We start from the raw sequence: 22,819 nt of genomic DNA, 5'->3' as shown, positions 1-22,819 counted from the left end.
AATAAAATAATTACTAGTAAATATATGGCATAATTAACTCTTTCCCTGCCATTTTTTTATTTTTATTTGCCAGCCACCGCCAGCATTTTTGACAATTTTCACAAAAAATGAATGGCCACCAGAATATTTCGTAGTATGAATATCTGAACATGCAATACATTAAAAGAAAGTAAAGAGCCTCTGCTTTAAAAACAAAATTAAAACGTTTTATTTTATCTTCATGCATTATTTTTTTTTATCAACAGTTGAATTTGGGCAAGTTTCATAAAACAAGCAACATTTTGAACAAAAAGCTGAGAAAATAGCATTCCCCCCAAAGACTACAACGTGCATAAGCAATACTTTTATCGCTTGTTTCTGCTCCGTTTTTTGCCTATGTTTTGATTCGGAGATTCTGTACCCTTGTAAAGTTGCGTAATAGCGCCCCCTACAGCAGAACAGTGGAAACACGGAAAGCCGGAAAATTCAGTCAATGGCGGGGAGAGCATAATGATGATATCATTATTTTAATATTATGGAGCCCTGCACATGAAATGCAAGAAACAAAATTTAATCGTGCATACAATTTACTATTTTGTTCCCTCGATTTACTAAAACGTGTGCACATACTATTTCGTTCCCTCAATTTACTAAAACGTGCACACGATTTACTATTTCGTTCCCTCGATTTACTAAATCGTGCGCACAATTTACTAATTTGTTTCCTCGATTTACTAAAACATGCGCACGATTTACTATTTCGCTCCCTCAATTTACTAAAACGTGCGCACAATTTACTAATTTGTTCCCTCGATTTACTAAAACATGTGCACGATTTACTATTTCGTTCCCTCGATTTACTAAAATGTGCGCACAATTTACTAATTCGTTTCCTCGATTTACTAAAACATGCGCACGGTTTACTATTTCGTTCCCTCGATTTACTCATTTGTTTCCTCGATTTACTAAAACGTGCGCACAATTTACTAATTCGTTCCCTCAATTTACTAAAACATGCGTACAATTTACTGTTTCGTTCCCTTGATTTACTAAAACGTGCGCACGATTTACTAATTCGTTCCCTCGATTTACTAAAACGTGCACTCGATTTACTATTTCGTTCCTTCAATTTACTATTTTGTTCCCTCAATTTACTATTTCATTCCCTCAATTTACTAAAACGTGCGCACAATTTACTAATTTGTTCCCTCGATTTACTAACACGTGCACACGATTTAATATTTCGTTCCCTCGATTTACTAAAACGTGCACAGTTTACTAATTCGTTTCCTCGATTTACTAAAACATGCGCACGATTTACTATTTCGTTCCCTCGATTTACTAAAACGTGCGTGCGATTTACTATTTAGTTTCCTCGATTTACTAAAATGTGGGCACAATTTACTATTTTGTTCCCTCGATTTACTAAAACGTGCTCACGATTTATTTAGTTCCCTCAATTTACTAAATGTGCGCACGATTTACTAATTCGTTCCCTTGATTTACTAAAACGTGTGCACAATTTAATATTTCGTTCCCTCAATTTATAAATCATGCGCATGATTTATAAATCGAGGGAATGAATTAGTGAATCGTGCACACGATTTAGCCTACTATTTTTTTCCTGCATGTCATGTCCAGGGCTCCATATAATATAAAAATATAAATTAATAAATTAAAATTATTTAAATTAAATGTATTAATTATATTATAATAATATGATTTAAGTTTATGTCATTAAATTTAAGTATCTTAAAGATATTATGAGAACAGTTAGATGTTCATAAATATTTGAGGTTGTGTGACTTTGGATGAGCATTAAAGTTAATGCAAACACACTCTGCTTTGGATACAAGAGGGACACCGCCCTGACTTGTTTGCTGTTATCAGACTTCTATGCATGATATTGCATTTATCAGTTTATCTGAGACTACTAGTGAAAATGCTTCTACTCTGCTTTCAAGGATATCTTACTATCTCTACAAGAATTCACATGTTCAATGTCTCAAATTTACCTACATTTGTTTGGTGACCTAGAAAAAGGTTTACTTGGGAGAAACTTGAATCTCAATTATTTACCCAAAGCCACCAAAATATTTTTAACAGTTGGGTGTCAAAGTTTTGGGTAGACATGCTCAAATTTGACCAAATTAATATTTTATTTTATATATTATTTTAATCTTTAATATTTCAACCGGAAGGGAATCTTAAATGACACATTTAAATATTCACATATTTTTTCACTTGTAGACATTAAAAATCTTACAAAACTAGTAGATAAGTTATACAAATAAAAATAAAATAAATAACTGGACCAACAGAATGGAGATTGTTCTTTTATTGTCATTCATTCTTATATTCTCAATGCTTTTGTATTTACAACCACTATGAGCCAAGCTCTTGTTCTCTAGGTTTATTTTTTTAAATAACTTTGAAGTAAACATTACAAAATATTTCAAGGTGACAGTGTTAGACAATATCTCATGTCAAGTGCATGTTTGTTAACATTAACATATGTGGCATTAGTGCATTAGTTCAGTAAGATGCGTTGAATGATGACATAATGGATGGGCCTGAAGCTGATCATCAACACATATACACATATATTCAGACCCTTTGTAGTGTAAGTTCATATATATATATATTTATATATATATTTTTTTATTTATTTATTTATTTTTTTCTAGAGTGTATTTTATTTCCACAAATACTGTAACTCAACCACGTCATTTGTACTCAACCACTCATTGGGATTTTACAACATATGTAGTTTCTTTCAGCATAGACTACATTTGCAGCTCTGGGTCAAAGTTGCCCGTAAACTGACCTAGGACCAGGAGGTTGTACAAAGGAAATGATTAAAATAAAAACTACTGGTTTTGGCCTTAACTAGAAACTTCAGACATCAAATTCAGTCTATTGTCAGTTGTATTGAGCAGCTCCCTGTAATAGTTCAGGACAAATTGAGAGACTTTGCATTTAAAGAAGTGGGGAGGGAGAAAAAGGTGGCATTCTGGTCTATGGATCTAATAAATCGTGGTCCTGGAAGTTGGCGGTTGGCTCCGATGGCTGGCCTGAGTTTGGGGTGAGACCGTGGTAAAGCTCCTCTACAGTCCTGTGGGTCTTGCACATGTCTTCTGGGTAACGCGCCTGGAGCTCTTCGTTAGCGAAGTAGTGTGTGTCAGAAAACTCGGAGAAGTAACGCCCGACCTCAGGGTGAGCGATCTCCAGCGGGGCAGAGTGAGGCTCCAGATTTTCTGCAAATCAAAAGAGAAAGTGAGTTTTATTATTTAAAAATGCCATATTAAGACCTTTTACAAATTCTTGGGGTCTAAAATAGGTTTTTATGCTTGAATGTAAAAAAAAAAAAAAAAAAAATCAAAGAAAATCAAGAATCGAATCGAGAATCAAATCAAATTGAGATCTTGTGAATCGGAATCGAATCCAATCAGGACATCTGTATCGATACCCAGCCCTACTACTAACGCAACTCAACCAGGCCTCGTCCCCTTTTTTGCATATGCCTTGGGCGAGAATTATTCAAATGAGGAATATTGTGATGTAACCATTCCCAGAGTACATTCGAGCCATCAGTGCTTACTGATATAGAGCATAACTCCCTTTGAAGTTGACTTTGCAGAACTTTTTCATGCTCAAACAGCAACATTACACACTAAAGAGAAGTGGAAAATGTCAAAAAAGAATAATTAGTCCTCTTTAAGATTGCAATTGCCTCAAATCAGTTGACCCATACCTGACCCATTTGCCCCCAAAGAAATGATTCACTGCTGCTGATGAAATTGAGAGCAATTAGGACAAATTCCCAGTTTTCCAATACCAGAAAGTGATGATAAATGAGTCTCCGAAAATATATGCACAACCTAAAACCAAATTAGACTACAAAGAAATAAAAGAATCAATTTCCATTGCTAAAATGACCCTAATGATCTTGGCTCAATGGAAGGACTCACCTTGCGCAGCGTATCTACAGGTCCCGTCCTGCACTAGGACATTGTAGAATGGCTGATCAGCCCCCTTAGACAGTTGATGGACCCTCATCGTGTTAATCCACTCCTGACTCATGGTGCATTTAGGGTCCCATCCATAGATAACACAGTTGTAACCTGACCTGTGAGGAAATTGGACAATTTGAGAACATTCCTAAATGTAAATTAGCCTCTTTTCACATTGTATTCGGCTCAGAACTATAGTATGTTTACTTCCTACAAACATACAAGTACCAACTGGAGCACTGACGGCAGCTGTTTATCACACTGAGTAACAAGTTACAAATGAACACTGTTTGCTGCTCTTTTTACTCCTGTCCTTTGTTTTGACAAGCTATACTTGTGTTTCTGTTGCAGATGCATTGGAAAAGATTCACTTTTCACATGGAAAAGTAGGTTTTCCACTTATCTTGAAAGAGTCAAATTTTTTGTGGAAGCATTCACTTCCACAAATTAGGCCATATATGTCTTATCTTATGAAAAAATCTATCTAAAAATAATTGTACTGACCCCATGCTTTTAGATGTAAATTATAAATGTAAAATTTAAATTAAAAAAAAAAAAATTGTAAAAGTTTTGAACAAAGGATTTTTGTATTTGAAAGTAGTACTAAAATATAATAAATATTTTAAAATGTAATTTATTCCTGTTATGCAAAACTGAATTTTCAGCATCATTATTCCTGAGTTCAGTCACATGATCCTTCAGAAATCATTCTAATCCGATTTGCTGAGCAAGAATTTTTTCTTTTTATTTTCAATGTTGAAAACACAAAGGTTTTTGCTGCTTAATATTTTTGTGGAAACTGTGATACACTATCATTCAAAAGTGTGGGTTAAGTAAGATAAAAAAAAGAGAAATTAATACTTTTATTCATCAAGGACACATTAAATAGATCAAAAGTGACAGTAAAGATATTTATAATTGTTAAATGATTTCTATTTCAAATAAATGCTGTTCAGTGAACTTTCTATTCATCAAAGAATCCTGAAAAAAATGTATCATGGTTTCCATAAAAATAATAAGCAGCAAAAACTGTTCAACATTGATAATATTAAAAACCATCATTAATGTAAGTACCATTAATGACTGATAATAACTGAGCAGCAAATCAGCATATTAGAATGATTTCTGAAAGATCATGTGACACTGAAGACTGGAGTAATGATGCTGAAAATTCAGCTTTGATCACAGGAATAAATTACATGTTAAAATACATTCAAATAAAGAATGGTTGAATTTTAATGATATTTCACAATGTTACTGTTTACTGTATATTTCAAATCAAATAAATGCAGCATCAGTGAACATAACAAAAACTTATTTTAATCTTTTGATTGCTAGTGCATAGGGAATATTTCACCCAAAACAGAGAAAAGAGAAACATATCTTGGCAAAATGACTTTTTGCAATGTACTTTTATATAGTATAAGCCATGTTGGAACATTGTAGTTTTAAAGATAGAAGTTTATGTTGCTGTTCTAAAATTTCAGATAAGTTTGCAGCTCACACAAACAGGAACCCACCTCTTATGTTTCATGACGAGGCCTACAGAGTACTGTACGTCCCTGTGTTCAGGCGCGCTGCGTCTCTTCACCTCCGGCTCTTCTGGATGTCTTTTATGCTGGATGTGCTCGAGCGTGTGCTGCACCAGATACCCGACAGCTCCGTGCTGAGACGGGTCCAGAGCCTGGATATGCTGCAGAATATCCAACACCTGAGACAGAGAGAACGAAATCAAACAAACCAGCTACAAACACAGTATTTATACTTTCCTCCCATCAGAATATTTATATAGACAATGATGAAATTCAATTAACAGCCTTAATTATACAAAGAGGATATATACAGTACTTTATGGTTTAATCGCAATATTCACCATCCCAAATTTTAAATGCAACATATACACTCCCTGTATATGTTGTTTGATAGGAGTTAGGTTGCTATTAGAAATGTAAAAGTAATCTATGTGACAAAACCCATGCTTAAAGGGATAGTTCACCCAAAAATGAAAATTTGATGTTTATCTGCTTACCCCCAGTGCATCCAAGATGTAGGTGACTTTTTTTCTTCAGTCGAACGCAAATTATGATTTTTAACTGCAACCGCTGCCGTCTGTCAGTCAAATAATAGCAGTAGATGGGAACTTCTACTATAACAGTAAATAAAACTTGCTTAGACAAATCAAAATTAAAACCTGCGGCTCGTGACGACACATTAATGTCCTAAGACACAAAACGATCGGTTTGTGTGAGAAACCGAACAGTATTTACATAATTTTTTACCTCTAATACACCACTATGTCCAACTTCGTTCAGCTTCCTGTTAGTGAGGTCAAAAAACGTGTTGTGATGACGGAAGTGATGTCTCGCCCATATACTTCAATGAGCGTGAGACATCACTTCCGTTGTCAGAGCGTGATCAGACCTCACTAACCGGAAGCTGAACGAAGTTGGACATAGTGGTGTATTAGAGGTAAAAAATGATATAAATACTGTTCGGTTTCTCGCACAAACCGATCGTTTCGTGTCTTAGGACATCAATGTGCCGTCACGAGCCGCAGGGTTTAATTTGGCTTTGTCTATGGAAGTTTTTTCGACTCTTATTGTTCAAGTTCCCAATCACTGCTATTATTTGACTGACAGACGGCAGCGGTTGCAGTTAAAAATCATAATTTGCGTTCGACTGAAGAAAAAAAGTCCTCTACATCTTGGATGCCCTGGGGATAAGCAGATAAACATCAAATTTTCATTTTTGGGTGAACTATCCCTTTAATATCCACTGTTCTTTTTATTTTGTGCAAACAGCCAAACATTTTGGTAGACGGCACAGATAATACACCCTTAGTAAAAATAGCATATTACTTTTGTTTACGCTCTTTGTGAACAACATGTCACTATTTGCACTTAGTGTAACCAGGGTGCTATTTAGAGCTATTTATACTTGGTGCAAACAGTATCTACCTTCAAAACAGCAATTACCCTCTTTAATGTGTTAGTTCACCCAAAAATGAAAATTCTGTCATCAATTACTCACCCTCATGTCGTTCCAAAGCCTTTCATTCATCTTTGAATCACAAATGAAGATATTTTAATGGAATCTGAGAAATTTCTGGCCCTCTATTGAAATTCATTACACACATTGTTTAGGAATGGTTAGAGGAACATAATGAAGAGTTCAAGTTGTTGCCAGCCTCTAAATTCCCCAGATCTCAATCCAACTGAGCATCTGTGGGATGTGCTGGACCAACAAGTTCGATCCATGGCGGCTCCCCCTCACAATCTACAGGACTTGATGGATCTGCTGTTTCCGTCTTGGTGCCAGATACCACTGGATATCTTCAGGGGTTGTGTAGAGTCCAGAACTCTGTGGGTTGGTGCTGCTTTGCCAGCACATGGAGGACCAATAGCCTATTAGGCAGGTGGTCATAATGTTTTGGCTCATCAGTGTAAAGTAAAGTCTTTTTTCATAAGACTTTGACTAAACTGCTCAATTCATATGGATTTATTTTACAGTCTCTTTATGAATGTTTTAAACTGTCAAGTTTTGGGTGAATAGACTTTCAATGGAGGGACAGAAATCTCTCAGATTTCATTAACCTTCTGGTGCTCTTTGCGTGGCGGTCAAAAATGACCGTTTTTTTTTTTTTTTTTCCATTGAAATGAGTGTACTGTATTTTAGTTCAATTATATTTTTTTAATTTTATTTAATATTTTGTATTTTTAGGGGATTTTATTTTTTATTTACTATATTTATGCAGTAGTTATAACCCATTTATTCACTTTTTGAGCATAGACCTGAAAATGAAATCTCCAACTTAAACGTTCCAACTATAAATCTTGAATGCTTTGGAACACAAACTTAAGTTTAGTCTCTTTTTAAAGACGACACTTGGCAGATTATTGCTTAAAAAAAAAGTTCTGGAATTTTACGCAAAAGCCTCTAAGTGCTGTCTGAAATTTTCTTCTAAAATGAACATTTTTATCAAGCTTGTATGTTTAGGTTCAGTTATTTCACTTTAATGGCAATTAATAGGTCCTTTTCATTGCCATTAAAGTGAAATAACTGAACATAAACACAAGCTTGATAAAAATGATAATTTTAGAAAATTTCAGACGGCACTTAGAGGCTTTTGCATCTGAAGTCTTCAAATACTAATTTATATTTTAATATAAAATATATTTTTTTCAAAACACATTTTACTCTAAAACTGCGAGAAAATCAAAGCCATAAATCAAGAAGTTTTTTTTTTCAAATTTAATCTTGAGATCTCAAAAAATGAGCATTTAGTAAGATTTTTTTGGTTGCAGTACCAAAAGTTTCCACTACATGAAATAAGTTTCCTATTAATTTCCAATGCTGACATTTTTGACTGCTATGAGTATGTGTGACTATTTTTTTCAGGACCATTTAACCTTTTCGAATCATGTCTATAATTTTTTTTGTGTGTGTTCACAAAGCCAAAATCTTTACCAAGTTTTGAATTATTGTGATGAAGTAAAAAAAAAAAAAAAAAAAAAAAAAAAACCCAAAACGTAACAGCACCAGAGGGTTAACAATATCTTCATTTGTATTCCGAAGATGAATGAAAGCCTTATGGGTTTGGAACGACATGAGGCTGAGTAATTGATAACATAATTTTAATATTTGGGTGAACTATCTTTTTGTAGCCTGGTATAAAGGTTTAATTCATGGAATAACACAGCAGAGAGTTCTAGGACAGTATTGGAACAGAAAGAAAGAATGGGATCAGAAAATGACAAAGGACGATTTCAAACCAGCATCCTTAAGAGAGTGCATATATGCGACGGAGAGAGTTTATCTTTGATTATTCTATATTAAGCAAATAGGCTTTCTTCTGTGAATTGTGGACTGTTACAGACATTCAAGTCTCATCTGTGAGATTGAACTCACTTTCTCAGGCCAGATACCCAGGTGGAAGTAGAGGCGGGCCTGCAGCAGAAGATACTGCACGTTATCAGGGTTAATAGTGAGATAGAGATCCAGAGAGTCCCGCAAGAGCTGATATGACTTCTCATTCCCTTCCCTAGACAAAAGCAAAAGCAAGCACATTTTGTAACAAAATTCACAAGCTAAAAAAACCCCAACAATTTCAGTTACATAAAACAGTCTAAACTGCAGAAATCCCTAACTAGTTTACTACTGAGAGTATACATGCAGCATATATACATAGCATTATATATATATATATATATATATATATATATATATATATATATATACATAGCATTATATATATATATATATATATATATATATATATATATATATATACACATAGCATTATATATATATATATATATATATATATATATATATATATATATATATATATATATATATATATATTTATATATATATATATATCTATATATATAAAAAGACTGTTCATTACACATAAAAGCACAAGTACAGTAATGAAAGCATGAGGGTACGTTTACACAACAACAATGTACTAAAAAAGTTTTTCCATTGCATTTTTCAAGTACAGATGACAACGTTGTGAAAACGATTAAAAACGTTGTATTATGCTGCCAGGTCAGCTGTTGGGGATGTCACTTTGTAAAGAAAAATACCTGGCTATAGACTGAACACGTAATACACACACGCATGATGTCACGAATTCGTGTTTTTGTAGTTTACAAAGAGATGATAATGGTATTGTTTTCAAAAACTTCCAAGGCCCCCAAAGCACTGTTGTCATGTAAATGAACGGCCAAAATGCATAAAAAGTTTTCTGTTTGTAGTTGAAAGCAATGTTGTGTAAACAGCCCTTGAGTCTCACCCTCTCTTGCCAATGTTAAGCAGGTTTCCCACCATCCTCAGCAGCAGCTCGCTGGTGCTTATAGCGCTGTAGTAATCTGCTGTCACCTGGTGTCGGATCAGATACTCACACTCTTTAGCAGCCAGCTGTTTTCCATTTCCAAATGCATCAATGTATACATAGTCGTAGATGTCACCACTCCTGCATAACACATCATTAGTCAATTTACGTTGTTGTTTAACTTTAGTTTTAATGCAAGCACAACTGAATATTTTGAAGCATATTGGGATTATAACAATGGACTGATGCTGAAACTAAATGATGTTTACTATGTGATTTCATTTTGACAGACTGCAATTGCTGGAATGTGGAAAACACCCACCTGCTTTGATTTTGGCACCAGCGTAGCAGGAAATGGTTGGGGAAGTTGACAGGCTCCAGAGGAACTCCTAACTTCCTGGCCAGAGTCATGTAGAGCACAGAGAGGCTGATGGGAATGCCTGTCCGACGGAGCAGCACCTGACCACAAGGGGGTGGCACACTGTGAGAAATAAACTACATTTCTGTCTAAATTTAATGTACAATTGAAGGTAACATGTTATGGTACTTTACAGTTTTTATGGATAACAGGTATTTATTATACATTGGAAGAGCTTTTTTTTTCTTTTGCTGAGAGCGTGGATAAGTGTTTGTCACCCCAAAATACTATACTGAAGTATAGTATTTCAACCTTCAAAAGTCTGGCGTCAGTAGGAATTTTTTAAAAGAAATCGATGCTTTTATTTAGCAAGGATGCATTAGATTAATCACAGTGAGAGTTAAGACTTTTATAAAGACGTTTTATGACAACAATCCAAATAAACACTGTTCTTTCTATTCTATTTTTATTCAAACAATCCTGATTTTTTTTTTTACAGTTTAAATGAAATTACAATGAGTACAGGTTTTTTTTTTAATTTACTAGCAGCATTATGATAATTTTTACAAAATAAATCTCAGTGTGAGATTTACGGATGTTGTGATTTGATGCACACAGTCAGACGACGAATACAGTCAGTAACAGGCGATCCACACTCCAATCCAGATGGAGGCGCACGCGGTAATGCAACGCAGTTTGCTAACCGTCACAACAGGAAAAAGCGCAGAAGAAGAAGAACCAGCAATCTATGCATAGATATGTTTACGTGTAATCACTCAATCAGTGTTTCAACCATGGAAAGACATCAGTAAAACAGCTTTGAGAATAATATCTCATGTAGCATTACATTTACCTCAGGGAAGTCATTTAGTGTCCACAGCATGTTAGTTCACTAGAGAACTCTAGAACTCTATTTCACTAAATATATGCACTATATTAGCTTATATATATATTCATTATGTTTACTTTACCTGTTAGTAATGTCTTAACTATTTAATATATGTTTAAAAACATTTTTCATGAAAACAAGTTATGACAGTAACTGTGTAAATGATTATATTTCAAAAATGAACTGGAGTAGAAACATAACTGAAAAATAATTTTATAATTAGATTCAGAAGTTAATGCAAAACCTGCATTATGTGTAATTTACATGTTTTTTATTTTTATTATTTGAGTGTTGATTATATATCTAAAAATAAATAGCAAACTGAATTTAATAGTTTGTTCTCTGCTGTTAATTGTAACCTTTAATAGTATAGTAATGTGCAAGCAAGTGTTCCCAATATATAGTTTACAGCTAAGAACGTTTTTTTTTTTCTTTAATACCGAGGTACACTACTGTTCAAAAGTTTGGGGTCAGTAAGATTTTTTAATGTTTTAAAAGAAGTTTCGTCTGCTCACCAATCCTGCATTTATTTGATTAAAAATACAAACAAAAACAGTAATATTGTGAAATATTATTCCAATTTAAAACAGCTGTTTTCTATGTCAATATACATTTAAAGTGTAATTTATTCCTGTGATCAAAGCTGAATTTTCAGCATCATTACTCCAGTCTTCAGTATCACATGATCCTTCAGAAATCAATCTAATATGATGATTGGATGCTCAACAAACATGTATTATTATTATCAATGTTGAAAACAGTTGTGTACAGATTTTTTTTAAAAATTCTTCGATGAATAGAAAGTTCAAAATAACAGCATTTATTTAAAATAGAATATTTTCTAACATTATAATTGTCTTTACTGTAACTTTTGATCAGTTTAACTCATCCTTGATGAATAAAAGTATTGATTAATTTTATTTCTATCCCCCAAAAATAAAATTAAAATTCTTACTGACCCCAAACTTTTGAACGGTAGTGTTTAATGTTACAAAAGATTTAGATTTCAGACAAATGCTGTTCTTTTGAACTTTCTATTCATCATAGCATCATGAAATAAAAATGTAAATAACTGTTTTCAACATTGATAATAATAAATGTTTCTTGAGCATCAAATCATCATATTAGAATGATTTCTGAAGGATCATGTGACACTGAAGATTGGAGTAATGATGCTGAAATTTCAGCTTTGATCACAGGAATCACTTTACACTTTACTGTATATTGACATAGAAAACAGCTGTTTTAAATTGGAATAATATTTCACAATATTACTGTTTTTGTTTGTATTTTTAATCAAATAAATGCAGCCTTGGTGAGCAGAAGATACTTCTTTTAAAACATTAAAAAAATCTTACTGACCCTAAACTTTTGAACGGTAGTGTACGTACCGAACCGTTGTGTTTGTGTACAGTTACACCCCGATATATGAATGAAATAAAGTAAAGTAATTCATGTTACTTATTTAAGAAAAATGTATAAATAAATATATGATATTAAAATGTAAATTTACATGTTACTCAAAGTTATTTGCTTATGTAATCCACATGGTATATGTGCATATGTGTATACTTGTAATGTAAAATATTTTGCAAATGAGTATATCATCCATGTGACTCCAGTACCTGATGTATGTATGAGTTCAGTGGATTGTAGTAGTCCCGCTCATTGCCCTTGTACTGTAGCTGGTCATACAGCACCACATTCAGAGCACATATGGCTTGCCTTTGAAACTCCAAATCTTCCAGAACAAAGCAGTCACCTGGAAAAACAGTCTAATGAAGACAGATATAGGATGCTACAGCTTTAAGAACAACAATGCTATTGTGGTTTCCCACTGCAGTCCAAAGTAAAATTTAAAAATGTTGAAAATTAAACTAAGAGACCTCCAAGACATTTACTTCATTGACATTGAGCTGAAAGCTTTTATCGGACAACAGGGAGAACATAAGCCTGGCTACACTGGTCTGACTAATAGACCTCATGAGAACAGTAAATTGAATTTTCTGGATCTCTCTTTGAGGACTGACCTTGACTGGCTCGCAGACATGGGTGTGTGGCGTTTTTTACTCGCAGATACTTCTTCACCTTGTCTGTGATTTCTTCTATCTGTGCAGATATGCTCTCAAGGGTGACATCAGTCAGAGGGTTGCAGTACTGGTCGACCAAAACAGCACCTAGAATTGGAGATTAAACAGGTAAATCTTTGATTTAACTATAATTCCATGTTGAACCTCAAACATCCATAATAATGAAGGGAGTAAACTTTGGCGAGATAGGGTTGCACTATCTTACATTGTGAATATTATGACTTTGCTAAGCCTATGTGGCTGCACATTTAATTTGATTTGAGCTTTGATTATTATATGATAACCATTATAGTATGACACATATTATTGGATGGACCTGGCCTTTATGTGGCCTCATCCCTGGTATTGTAAAGCACAGTAGTATTTTTAGATATTACCTTTCGTGCAGTGCGCAATATAGCTGTTTGTGAATGCAAAACGCCTGCAAATTTTCATAGATCAGAAGGGCTGTTCACACTTGAAATAGTTAACCCTGGGTCATTCTAAACCCCTGGGTTATCTTGCTTCACGTTTCACACTGCTTATACTTTACCCGGGGTAAACAATTAATCCTGGGTATTCAAAAACTGACGTTTCACATTGTACATTTCTAAACCCTGGGTTTATGTTCTTATTTACATATTTGCGGTGTCGGTGTCATTGATTGGATAAACGCAACATGTGACCCGTTTACATAGCTCTAGCATTGCGTATCCTTGTATCGCCAACTGTACTATTACGTTTACTGAATGGATATATCGGACTATAAAGGTAAGAATAAAACTCAAATTGTCGTGTTTTCTCTCAGCATTTGACATTTTTCCGACTTTATCGACTGAAATATGAGTATGCGATTGGTTGTCTGTTGCTAAGCATCTAGCTGTAACATTCTAACCCCGCATTGTTTCACACTGTACAAGTTTGGCACCACAATGCAGGGTCAACACTGCAAAAGCAGTGCTAACCCTGCTCCGGAGCAGGGTTTCATAACCCAGAGTAAAAAGTGGTGCTAACCCTGCTTCTAAATTACAAGTGTGAAATGTTCCTTTACCCAGGGTTAAAAGCGGTGTTTAGAACGATGATAACCCGGGGATAAGCACAGTGTGAAAAGCCATTAAAGGGCTTTTCACACTTGAAGTAGCTAACCCTGGGTCATTCTAAACCCTGGGTAAACGCAATCCTGGGTTATCTTGCTTCACATTTCACACCGCTCAAAATTGACCCAGGGTTAACAATTAATCCTGGGTATTCATATGCTAATGTTTCACATTGTACATTCGTAAACCCTGGGTTAACGTTCTTATTTGCATTTTTGCGGTGTCAGTGTCATTGATTGGATAAACTCAGCATGCGACCCATTTATATAGCTCTAGCGTTGCGTATCCTCGTATTGCCAACTGAACTATCGAGTTTATACTGAATGGACATTTCGGACTATAAAGGTAAGAGTAAAACAGTCTTTGCTTCACTCTTTGTCACGTTTTCTGTCAGCATTTGACATTCTTCCTCTCAAACACTGAATTTACTATTTATATACAATGCGCAATGTGTTTTTCTGTGACTGTCCAAAGCAGGCAAATATGAGTACGCGATTGGTTTTCTGTTGCTAAGCGTCAAGCTGTAACATTCACACCGCATTTTTTCACACTGTACAAGTTCAGCACAGCAAAAGAGGTGCTAACCCTGCTCCGGAGCAGGGTTTCATAACCCCGGGTAAAAAGTGGTGCTAACCCCGCTTCTAAATTACAAGTGTGAAAAGTTCCTTTACCCGGGGTTAAAAGTGGTGTTTAGAACGACAATAACTCGGGGTTAAGCGCAGTGTGAAAAGCCCTAAAGTGTACAACAAATGGAGTTATTGTCTCCCAAAAGAACTGCCTGAAATAAGTCATCAGTAATTCCAGTCTTACTTCCTGCACAAAACTATGTACGTTTGTAACATATTTGCATAATTCCAGCCTATGGGCTTCACTGGCTGCCCAAGAATGACATCAACTTGACCTGCCCTCAAACACTGTAGTTGTAGCTGAGGTTTTCGACAGGTGCTGTAAGCAGTAGACCAATCACAACAGACTGAGCCATCTGACCAATCAGAGCAGAGTAGGCTCTTGGAAAGGAGGGGTTTAGAGAGAACGAATCCTTTACCGAACCGTTTCAGACACTGTGAGAAAAGAGGTGATGCTGTAATGTATATTATAAGAAAATTAAAGTGTTTTTTGACCTTGAATGTATGTAAACCTACTGTAGAAGACCTTCAAAACAAATTAGGAAACTTTAAAATAGCAAAATACGGGTACTTCATTTTCCATTAATAAGAAAATGTGAGACTTTTTGTTAGTTTTTTTTTTTGTGAGCTTACCTTCCAGAGCTGATTGTTGTTCTGGTAGTCGCTCAAGGAAAACCTTCAAATTCCTCAAAATGTTCTGCTGCCGGAGGAAGTACAGGATTTTCTTTGCATAGTACTTAAGTGTCAAACTTTTCCTGAAGCCATCATGGGAAAGGAAGACATTCATAAATTCAGTTAAACCATTTAGTGCCAAGAAATAAATAAAATAACTATAAGGGTTAGTTCACCCAAAAATGAAATTTCTGTCATAAAAACTCACCCTCATGTCGTTCCACACCCGTAAGACCTTCGTTCATCTTTGGAACACAAATTAAGATATTTTTGATGAAATCCTATGATGTTTACACTGTATACAGTGCAGGCTTCTGGGTACTGAGTCAGCATCACATGCATGCGTTGTTCTGCTCACATGAACAGCATCGGCCAATAGTGAATCGATCTTAATTTGTATTCCAAAGATGAACGAAGGTCTTACGGTTGTGGAACGACATGAAGGTGAGTAATTAATGATAGAAATTAAATTTTTGGGTGAACTAACCCTTTAAGCTTGAGCTCATCTCTAACCTTTGGTCTGAGTTCAAAATACCGAGCAGCTCATCCTCACAGAAGTGTTCTGGGGCACCAAGAGACTCGATTTCCGCAAAGCTGTCTCCAAGAACCTGACCAACGCAAGGCTGAGTTACAGATCTCTGGGTTAGTGACTAAAATAATAGATTAAATCCAACTTACCTTACAAATATACCTGTCCAAAGCATTGCGTAATTGTCACACCATAAATATTATGATTTTTGAGATAATATTTTCTGCAAATTGTGACAGATTTTTAAGTTAGTCTTTTGTAGAGTCACTTACAACTTCTGTGAAGAACCTCTTGGAAATAGACTCTACTGTTCTTCTGATCTGCTGACCAACCATGTGCCGGCTCTTATATTCCTTCAGCCAATCATACGACTCATTCTGCCGATAAAATCTCTGCAGCCTGGGCCACCTAAAACATTGATACATTAGTAATGTTCGACATCATAAAGAAAAATTATAAATGAATACAAGATAATCTTGAGTAAATTATAATGTTGTGTCATATTATAGAATATATACATATATACATTATATATATAGAATATTTTTGTGTGCTTATAATCACCTAGATTACAAAGAGATTATTGTAAATTGTGGCATGTGGTCAATTCAGTTGTATGCAATATGTATCAAAAAAGCTGTAAACTGTAATTTGCATGTACATAGTAAACAATTATAAGTGCATTTCGTTCTTTCAACATACAGGAGGTGAGCCCGTGATAGCTAAACATTACATATGCATCTCTCTGCATGTGAACACGGGACAAATTTGGTGCATCAGCAGAATGAGAACACGACATGACAGCTCTCAAGTCACGCATTGAATGCACACCTTAAACCATCTATCAGGGATCCAACACATTTCTTATGGTTTGATAAACTGGAGGTTGATTGAGGTATAAAGCTGTAGAAATGTTTTTAATTTATGCCACCTGAGTTTGTACTGATGCGCCCAGACCTTTCCCCTGCCGTGGCACACGTCATGCAGCCTCTTGCACGTGCAGGAAACGTTGCAAATGTCGATATGGTTTAGAACGGGAAAACACAATATATGCTCTAATAATTCCGCTGGTAAATCGGTTAACTGCTTAGCGAAACTGTCTGAAATAACCGTATTTGTCCCTAAAACTCGATCTCCCGTGCATGGCGTCGCCATCTTTTCTGTTTACTGCGATGACCTCATCGAAGCCACGCCCGGTTGTCAACGAAAGCACGCCCCTTTCTGGTGCAAAGGGCTGAACTTTGAGAAATTAAATGAAATTCGTGAAATGATCCGAAAATTACATTTATATTTTAATCATGTAACACTTAAAGGTGTCATTTGCTATAAAGATTCATTTATAGTATAATTTAGAATTGTTTATATTTTAAAATAAAAATATAAAATAATAAAAGACATAATGTTTAAAGTAGTGAACCAATCTATTTTATTTTATTTCTAATTGTATTTATTTTCCATTCATTTTAATTTATTATTTAATATTAAAATTGAACATAGATTTTGCATTTAATCTGGAAATCTAGATACTGAGCAGCATTGAATATTATATTTACATTCTCTATATGATTTAATTAATAATGAATAGTTAATAATACTTACATTAATAATATCTTTATAAAAAAAACAATTTAAAAAGTAATAAATGCATAAATTATTAAAATTTTTTTAAAGTAATTGATAATCGTTTAAGTTAAGATTTTACTATTTTTTGTATTATCTCCTGACAAAAAAAAAAAAAAAAAAAGGCTTTTAACTATTAGCTGAATGGCGCACTATTGCGCATGTCCTCCCGCCTCCCCGTGCACGCGCACGAGAAGTTTCAGCTGCAGTTTTGGCCTGAAAGAGTCAAACCAGCAGCGGTGTTTGTGTGTCAGGTGTTTAAACGGGCGTGAATCTCACACATCGCAGGAATTCAGCTGTGTTTGTAGCTCGACAGGTGAGTTAGCAACCAGTTTACAAGCTGTCAGGCCAATTCCGTCGAAACACTCCTAACAAAACAAAACAATGAGGCATGAAACCGTAGATTAGCATAAACAAGCATTTATGAGCACGTAAATTGTTGTGAAGTCGTGTAAAAGTTGGTATTTTGCTACACGAGTGTATACTTAAGTGTTATACAATAGGTTAATGTTTCTTCTCAGTTATTTGTCACCTCATATCACGCTTATAGTAGTTTAAAATTAGCTTCTTTTGTCCATTGTTATTGTACATTGTTTATTACTTACTAGCTGATAAGTTATTCCTTAGTGAACTTGTGCTATTCTCTTTTCCTTTTATTTTCTTACAGGCTTAATGGTGCTCTGGAGGAAGTAAAAGGGCTAGTATGTGCCCAACTGCTAGTTAGCAGTTAATGCAGGTGGTTTGTCAACATCCAGCCTTTAGAGATGCACTTTAATCTCATTTTTTGTTACATTTGCCAGTAATGCTAAATTAAAGCTTTTAACAAGAGAGGTCAACACTAATGTGTTTCATCATAAGCTATGCCTCAGATAGATAGATAGTCAACAGGTTTATGTTGTTCCTAAAGAGGAGGAAAGTTTCCCATCAGCAACTATTATGGCAAGTGCCCTTGCATCAAAAATGGGGCTCAGTTCCCTCCGGAGGAAACAAGCCAAAAACTTCAACGTCACAATTGTTACAATGGATGCTGACTTGGAGTTTAGCTGCGAGGTAAGTGGCAAGCATTTTCCATGAATGTGATGTATGCAAATGCATTGTTTCTATGTGGTGAACCTCCTTGAATTAAGTTTATGCTATCTCTGTAGGAGTGTGTATCACAGTCACGTTATTTCATGGTAGTAAACCTATTATAGCCTACCACCAAACCTGTTCTGGCAGTGATCAATGCTTCTGGGCACTTAAGCTTAGCTTGGGGAAGGCACCAGGCTGTCGACATTTTAATGTCCCGACTCGTTGTTGTGCCCTTGAGCAAGTCACTCAGCCTGACCTGTTTCTCTAGGGGAGCTGCGTCAAGACATCCCTGTCTCCTCGAGCAGCTTAATGTTTGAATGGAGACGCTTCAGTGGCCTTAAGGAATAGCTCTTCCCTAAAAACGGAAATTCTGTCATTTACTCCCCTCATGTCATTCCGATCCTGTATTAATTTCCTTTTTCTGTGAATGCACAAGAATGTACAAGCTACAGCTTGCATACGGAGATGCAAGTGGATAATGATGATGATTTATTTCGCCAAAGAATCATAAAAGTAATCCATATGACTTGTGAACTATATTCCAAGTCTTCTGAAGCCACACAAAGCAATATTTCAATTACTTAAAACCTCTTTTCAATCAATTAACCCTGTAAACCCTGGCATTTAAATAAAAGTCTGCTTATGTGCTTTTTTGTTTAGTATAATATTTGATACATCAGGCTTTTGTGGCTCATCTAGGAGAATATCCAATTTGGTGCAGTTGCTGATTTTATATGGTCAAAAAGTAAAATGAAATTCTGATAGCTTGTAATATAAATCAGTGAGATCTTTTATAACAGTATAGCATATAAAAATGCATATAAATATCAGTTGTTACTGATATATCCCAATATATGCCTTAGTAAGATGACATTTGAAAGCTTAGTTTTATAATCAAAGGTCTGTCGTTTTTATTTTGAGGGGTAAAACGTATAATGCGGTGCACTACGATGATGATTGAGAGATAAACAAATACATGTTCCTCAAAAGCCTCAATTTGACCATGATAATTAGATTTACCATTAGATAATCAAATAAACCTAAGTTACTTCTTACCAGTAAATGTTCAATATTTCAATGTTGAAATATTATTTTGCATATCAAATATGATACAGTAGGCTTTAAGGTTAAAATCTCATTTGTGTTCTGTAAAAATAATTGTGTGTATTCTTGTAGTGCAAATAGTAGAACATGGTGTTGGCAACACCAAGGTCATGGGTTCGATTCCCAGGGAATGCATGATCTAGAGCTGCACGATTAAAGGATTAGTTCACTTCAGAATTCAAATTTCCTGATAATTTACTCACCCCCATGTCATTCAAGATGTTTGTCTTTCTTTCTTCAGTTGAAAAGAAATTAAGGTTTTTGGGGAAAACATTCCAGGGCTTTTCTCCATATGGTGGATTTCAACAGGGTTGAAGGTCCAAATTGGATTTTAAATGCAGCTTCAAAGGGCTCTACATGATCTCAGACGAGGAATAAGGGTCTTATCTAGTGAATCGATCAGTCATTTTCTAAAAAAATCACGTAACACGCAGTACGTAATCACATTGGAAAGGTCATGCATGACATAGGCGTAAGTACCGCGGTAGGGCGAAAAACTCCATCTCATTTTCTCCTCCAACTTCAAAATCATCTGACATTGTTGTTTTACCTGTTTTTGTAAAGGGTGTTTGACTTAGTCTTTGCACATTTGCTTTGTAGACACTGGATCGGTACTTCTGCCTACATCACACATGACCTTTCTAACATGATTACGTAATGCGTGGCACATTGCAGAGCTAGTGCAAGATGAGCATTTGTGGTTAAAAAGTATATAATTTAAAAAAATAAATAAAAAATTTAAGAAAATGACTGATTATTTTGCTAGATAAGACCCTTATTCCTCATCTGAGATCATGTAGAACACTTTGAAGCTGCACTGAAACTGCAATTTGGACCTTCAACCCGTTGAACCCTGTTGAAGTCCACTGTATGGAGAAAAATCCTGGAATGTTTTCCTCAAAAACCTTAATTTCTTTTTGACTGAAGAAAGAAAGACATAAACTTCTTTGACATGGGGGTGAGTAAAATTATCAGGAAATTTTAATTCTGAATCAAACTAATCCTTTAAAGGTGCCCTAGAATTAAAAATTGAATTTATCTTGGCATAGTTAAATAAATAACAAGAGTTCAGTACATGGAAATGACAAACATTCAGTCTCAAACACCGTTGTTTCCTCCTCCTTGTATAAATCTCATTTGTTTAAAAGACCTCCGAAGAAACAGGCGAATCTCAACATAACACCGACTGTTACGCAACAGTCGGGGTCATCAATATGTATGACCCCAATATTTGCATATGCCAGCTCATGTTCAAGGCATTTGACAAGGGCAGCCAGTATTAATGTCTGGATGTGCACAGCTGAATCATCAGACTAGGTAAGCAAGCAAGAACAATAGCGAAAAATGGCAGATGGAGCAATAATAACTGACATGATCCATGATAACATGATATTTTTATTGATATTTGTAAACTGTCTTTCTAAATGTTTCATTAGCATGTTGCTAATGTACTGTTAAATATGTTTAAAGTTACAATCGTTTCTTACTGTATTCACAGAGACAAGACTGTCGTTATTTTCATTTTTTAAACACTTGCAGTCTGTATAATTCATAAACACAACTTCATTCTTTATAAACAGTGTGTAATGTTAGCTTTAGCCACAGAGCACCATCAAACTCATTCAGAATCAAATGTAAACATCCAAATAAATACTATACTTACACGATTAGACATGTTGCATGACGAACACTTTGTAAAGATCCATTTTGAGGGTTATATTAGCTATGTGAACTTTGTTTATGCTGTTTAAGGCAAGCGTGAGCTCCGGGGGCGGAGAGCACGAACAATTATCATATTAAATGATGCCCCAAAATAGGCAGTTAAAAAAAATTAATAAAAAATCTATGGGGTATTTTGAGCTGAAACTTCACAGACACATTCAGGGGACACCTTAGACTTATAGTACATCTTTTAAAAAGACGTTCTACGGCACCTTTAACATTTTGTCAAAACCTCTAGTAAATCACGTGTCTTTTTTTAGTTGCCTGTTCAGAATTATGACTCAATTTGTCCAGAATTGTGCAGCGCCTCTAGCACAAACCGATAAAATGCATATCTTGAATATTATATAAGTCGCTTTTTGATAAATGCATCTGCCAAATGCATTAATGTAATGTAGATGTGTTGCATCAAGTTTTATGTCATTGATGTGAAACACAGTTAGTTATTGACAAAACTGCAAATGCCATATGAGTACTTTGAGGTGAAGATTATCCATGTACAATAACTTAAATTTGGCTTTGTTCTTCACACAAAGCTATCAGAAGTCTAGAAATGTAGTGCACATGTTATATAGACCAAATTTATTTACCTTGGCTGTATAAAACGCCATTCACTTTTCTTGTGTGGAAAACAGAAGCTTTGACATTCTGCTTAACATCTCCTTTTGTTAAGAAAATAATATTTAAAACTAATCCCAAAAAGTTTTCAACAAACATTCATGACTGCTTGGCCAGAAAAACTAAAACAAACATAACAAATCTACAAAGCAAGCAGAATCCTACATGGCAGTAATCATCATTCCCACATATAAAGGTGTTTTCCACAAACGGTGAATCCGGTGGGAGTTCTGCAGGCATACAGGGGGCTTCGCTGTGGATCTGCACTTCATTTGCACATAGCATCCAATGAGTTTCTTGCTTGCAGGAAGATGCCCTATTTTTGCACACAACATCACAGAAAGTGTTTTTGAATTAAGGGAAAACAGATGGTGGTAAGAGAACTGTGTGACAGACGGGGACTGTGAGTTAGTGTCCCATGAGACACGATGGTCCCACTCTACAAGACCCTGTGCTTGTGTGTTTGCCTGTCTTTCACTCTGTTTTGATCTTTCACACTCATTAACAGTATTTCCTTTGGTGGTACTGAGGTTCTGAGGGATCATGGTTCTCTTGTCATATACCGATAAGGTGTCATATGTATTATAAAGTGGCTTTGGATACAAAAATAAAT

The 22,819-nt window shown here is 35.1% G+C and overlaps 2 protein-coding genes across 3 annotated transcripts in view; one reads left to right on the top strand and one right to left on the bottom strand.

The window, feature by feature from the left end:
- Nucleotides 1-2,308: 2,308 nt before the first annotated feature.
- fbxo21 (F-box protein 21) lies at nt 2,309-17,235 on the bottom strand. Of its 2 annotated transcripts, none has more exons than XM_067406668.1 (12): nt 17,003-17,235; nt 16,344-16,479; nt 16,056-16,165; nt 15,504-15,625; nt 13,109-13,255; nt 12,704-12,840; nt 10,154-10,290; nt 9,793-9,972; nt 8,901-9,033; nt 5,513-5,703; nt 3,951-4,108; nt 2,309-3,236 (listed from the first exon to the last, which is right to left on the bottom strand). In XM_067406668.1, the coding sequence occupies exons 1-12, from the start codon at nt 17,224-17,226 to the stop codon at nt 2,998-3,000; spliced, it is 1,914 nt and encodes a 637-aa protein (XP_067262769.1). In that variant the 5' UTR covers nt 17,227-17,235; the 3' UTR covers nt 2,309-2,997. The 2 variants fall into 2 exon arrangements, with proteins under 2 accessions (XP_067262769.1, XP_067262770.1); XM_067406669.1 differs by having other exon boundaries at nt 16,056-16,150.
- A 649-nt stretch (nt 17,236-17,884) lies between these two features.
- Nucleotides 17,885-22,819, top strand: part of nf2a (NF2, moesin-ezrin-radixin like (MERLIN) tumor suppressor a) — a 48,481-nt gene continuing 43,546 nt past the window's right edge. The window contains exons 1-2 of the mRNA XM_067406062.1: nt 17,885-18,007; nt 18,359-18,741. Of these exons, the coding sequence (XP_067262163.1) occupies nt 18,628-18,741 (114 nt within the window). The 5' untranslated portion in view covers nt 17,885-18,007; nt 18,359-18,627. The remainder of the gene's footprint in view (nt 18,008-18,358; nt 18,742-22,819) is intronic.

This window comes from Chanodichthys erythropterus, chromosome 13, assembly GCF_024489055.1.
Source record: "Chanodichthys erythropterus isolate Z2021 chromosome 13, ASM2448905v1, whole genome shotgun sequence".
Taxonomy (NCBI): domain Eukaryota; kingdom Metazoa; phylum Chordata; class Actinopteri; order Cypriniformes; family Xenocyprididae; genus Chanodichthys; species Chanodichthys erythropterus.
This window is presented reverse-complemented; position numbering and strand designations above follow the sequence as displayed.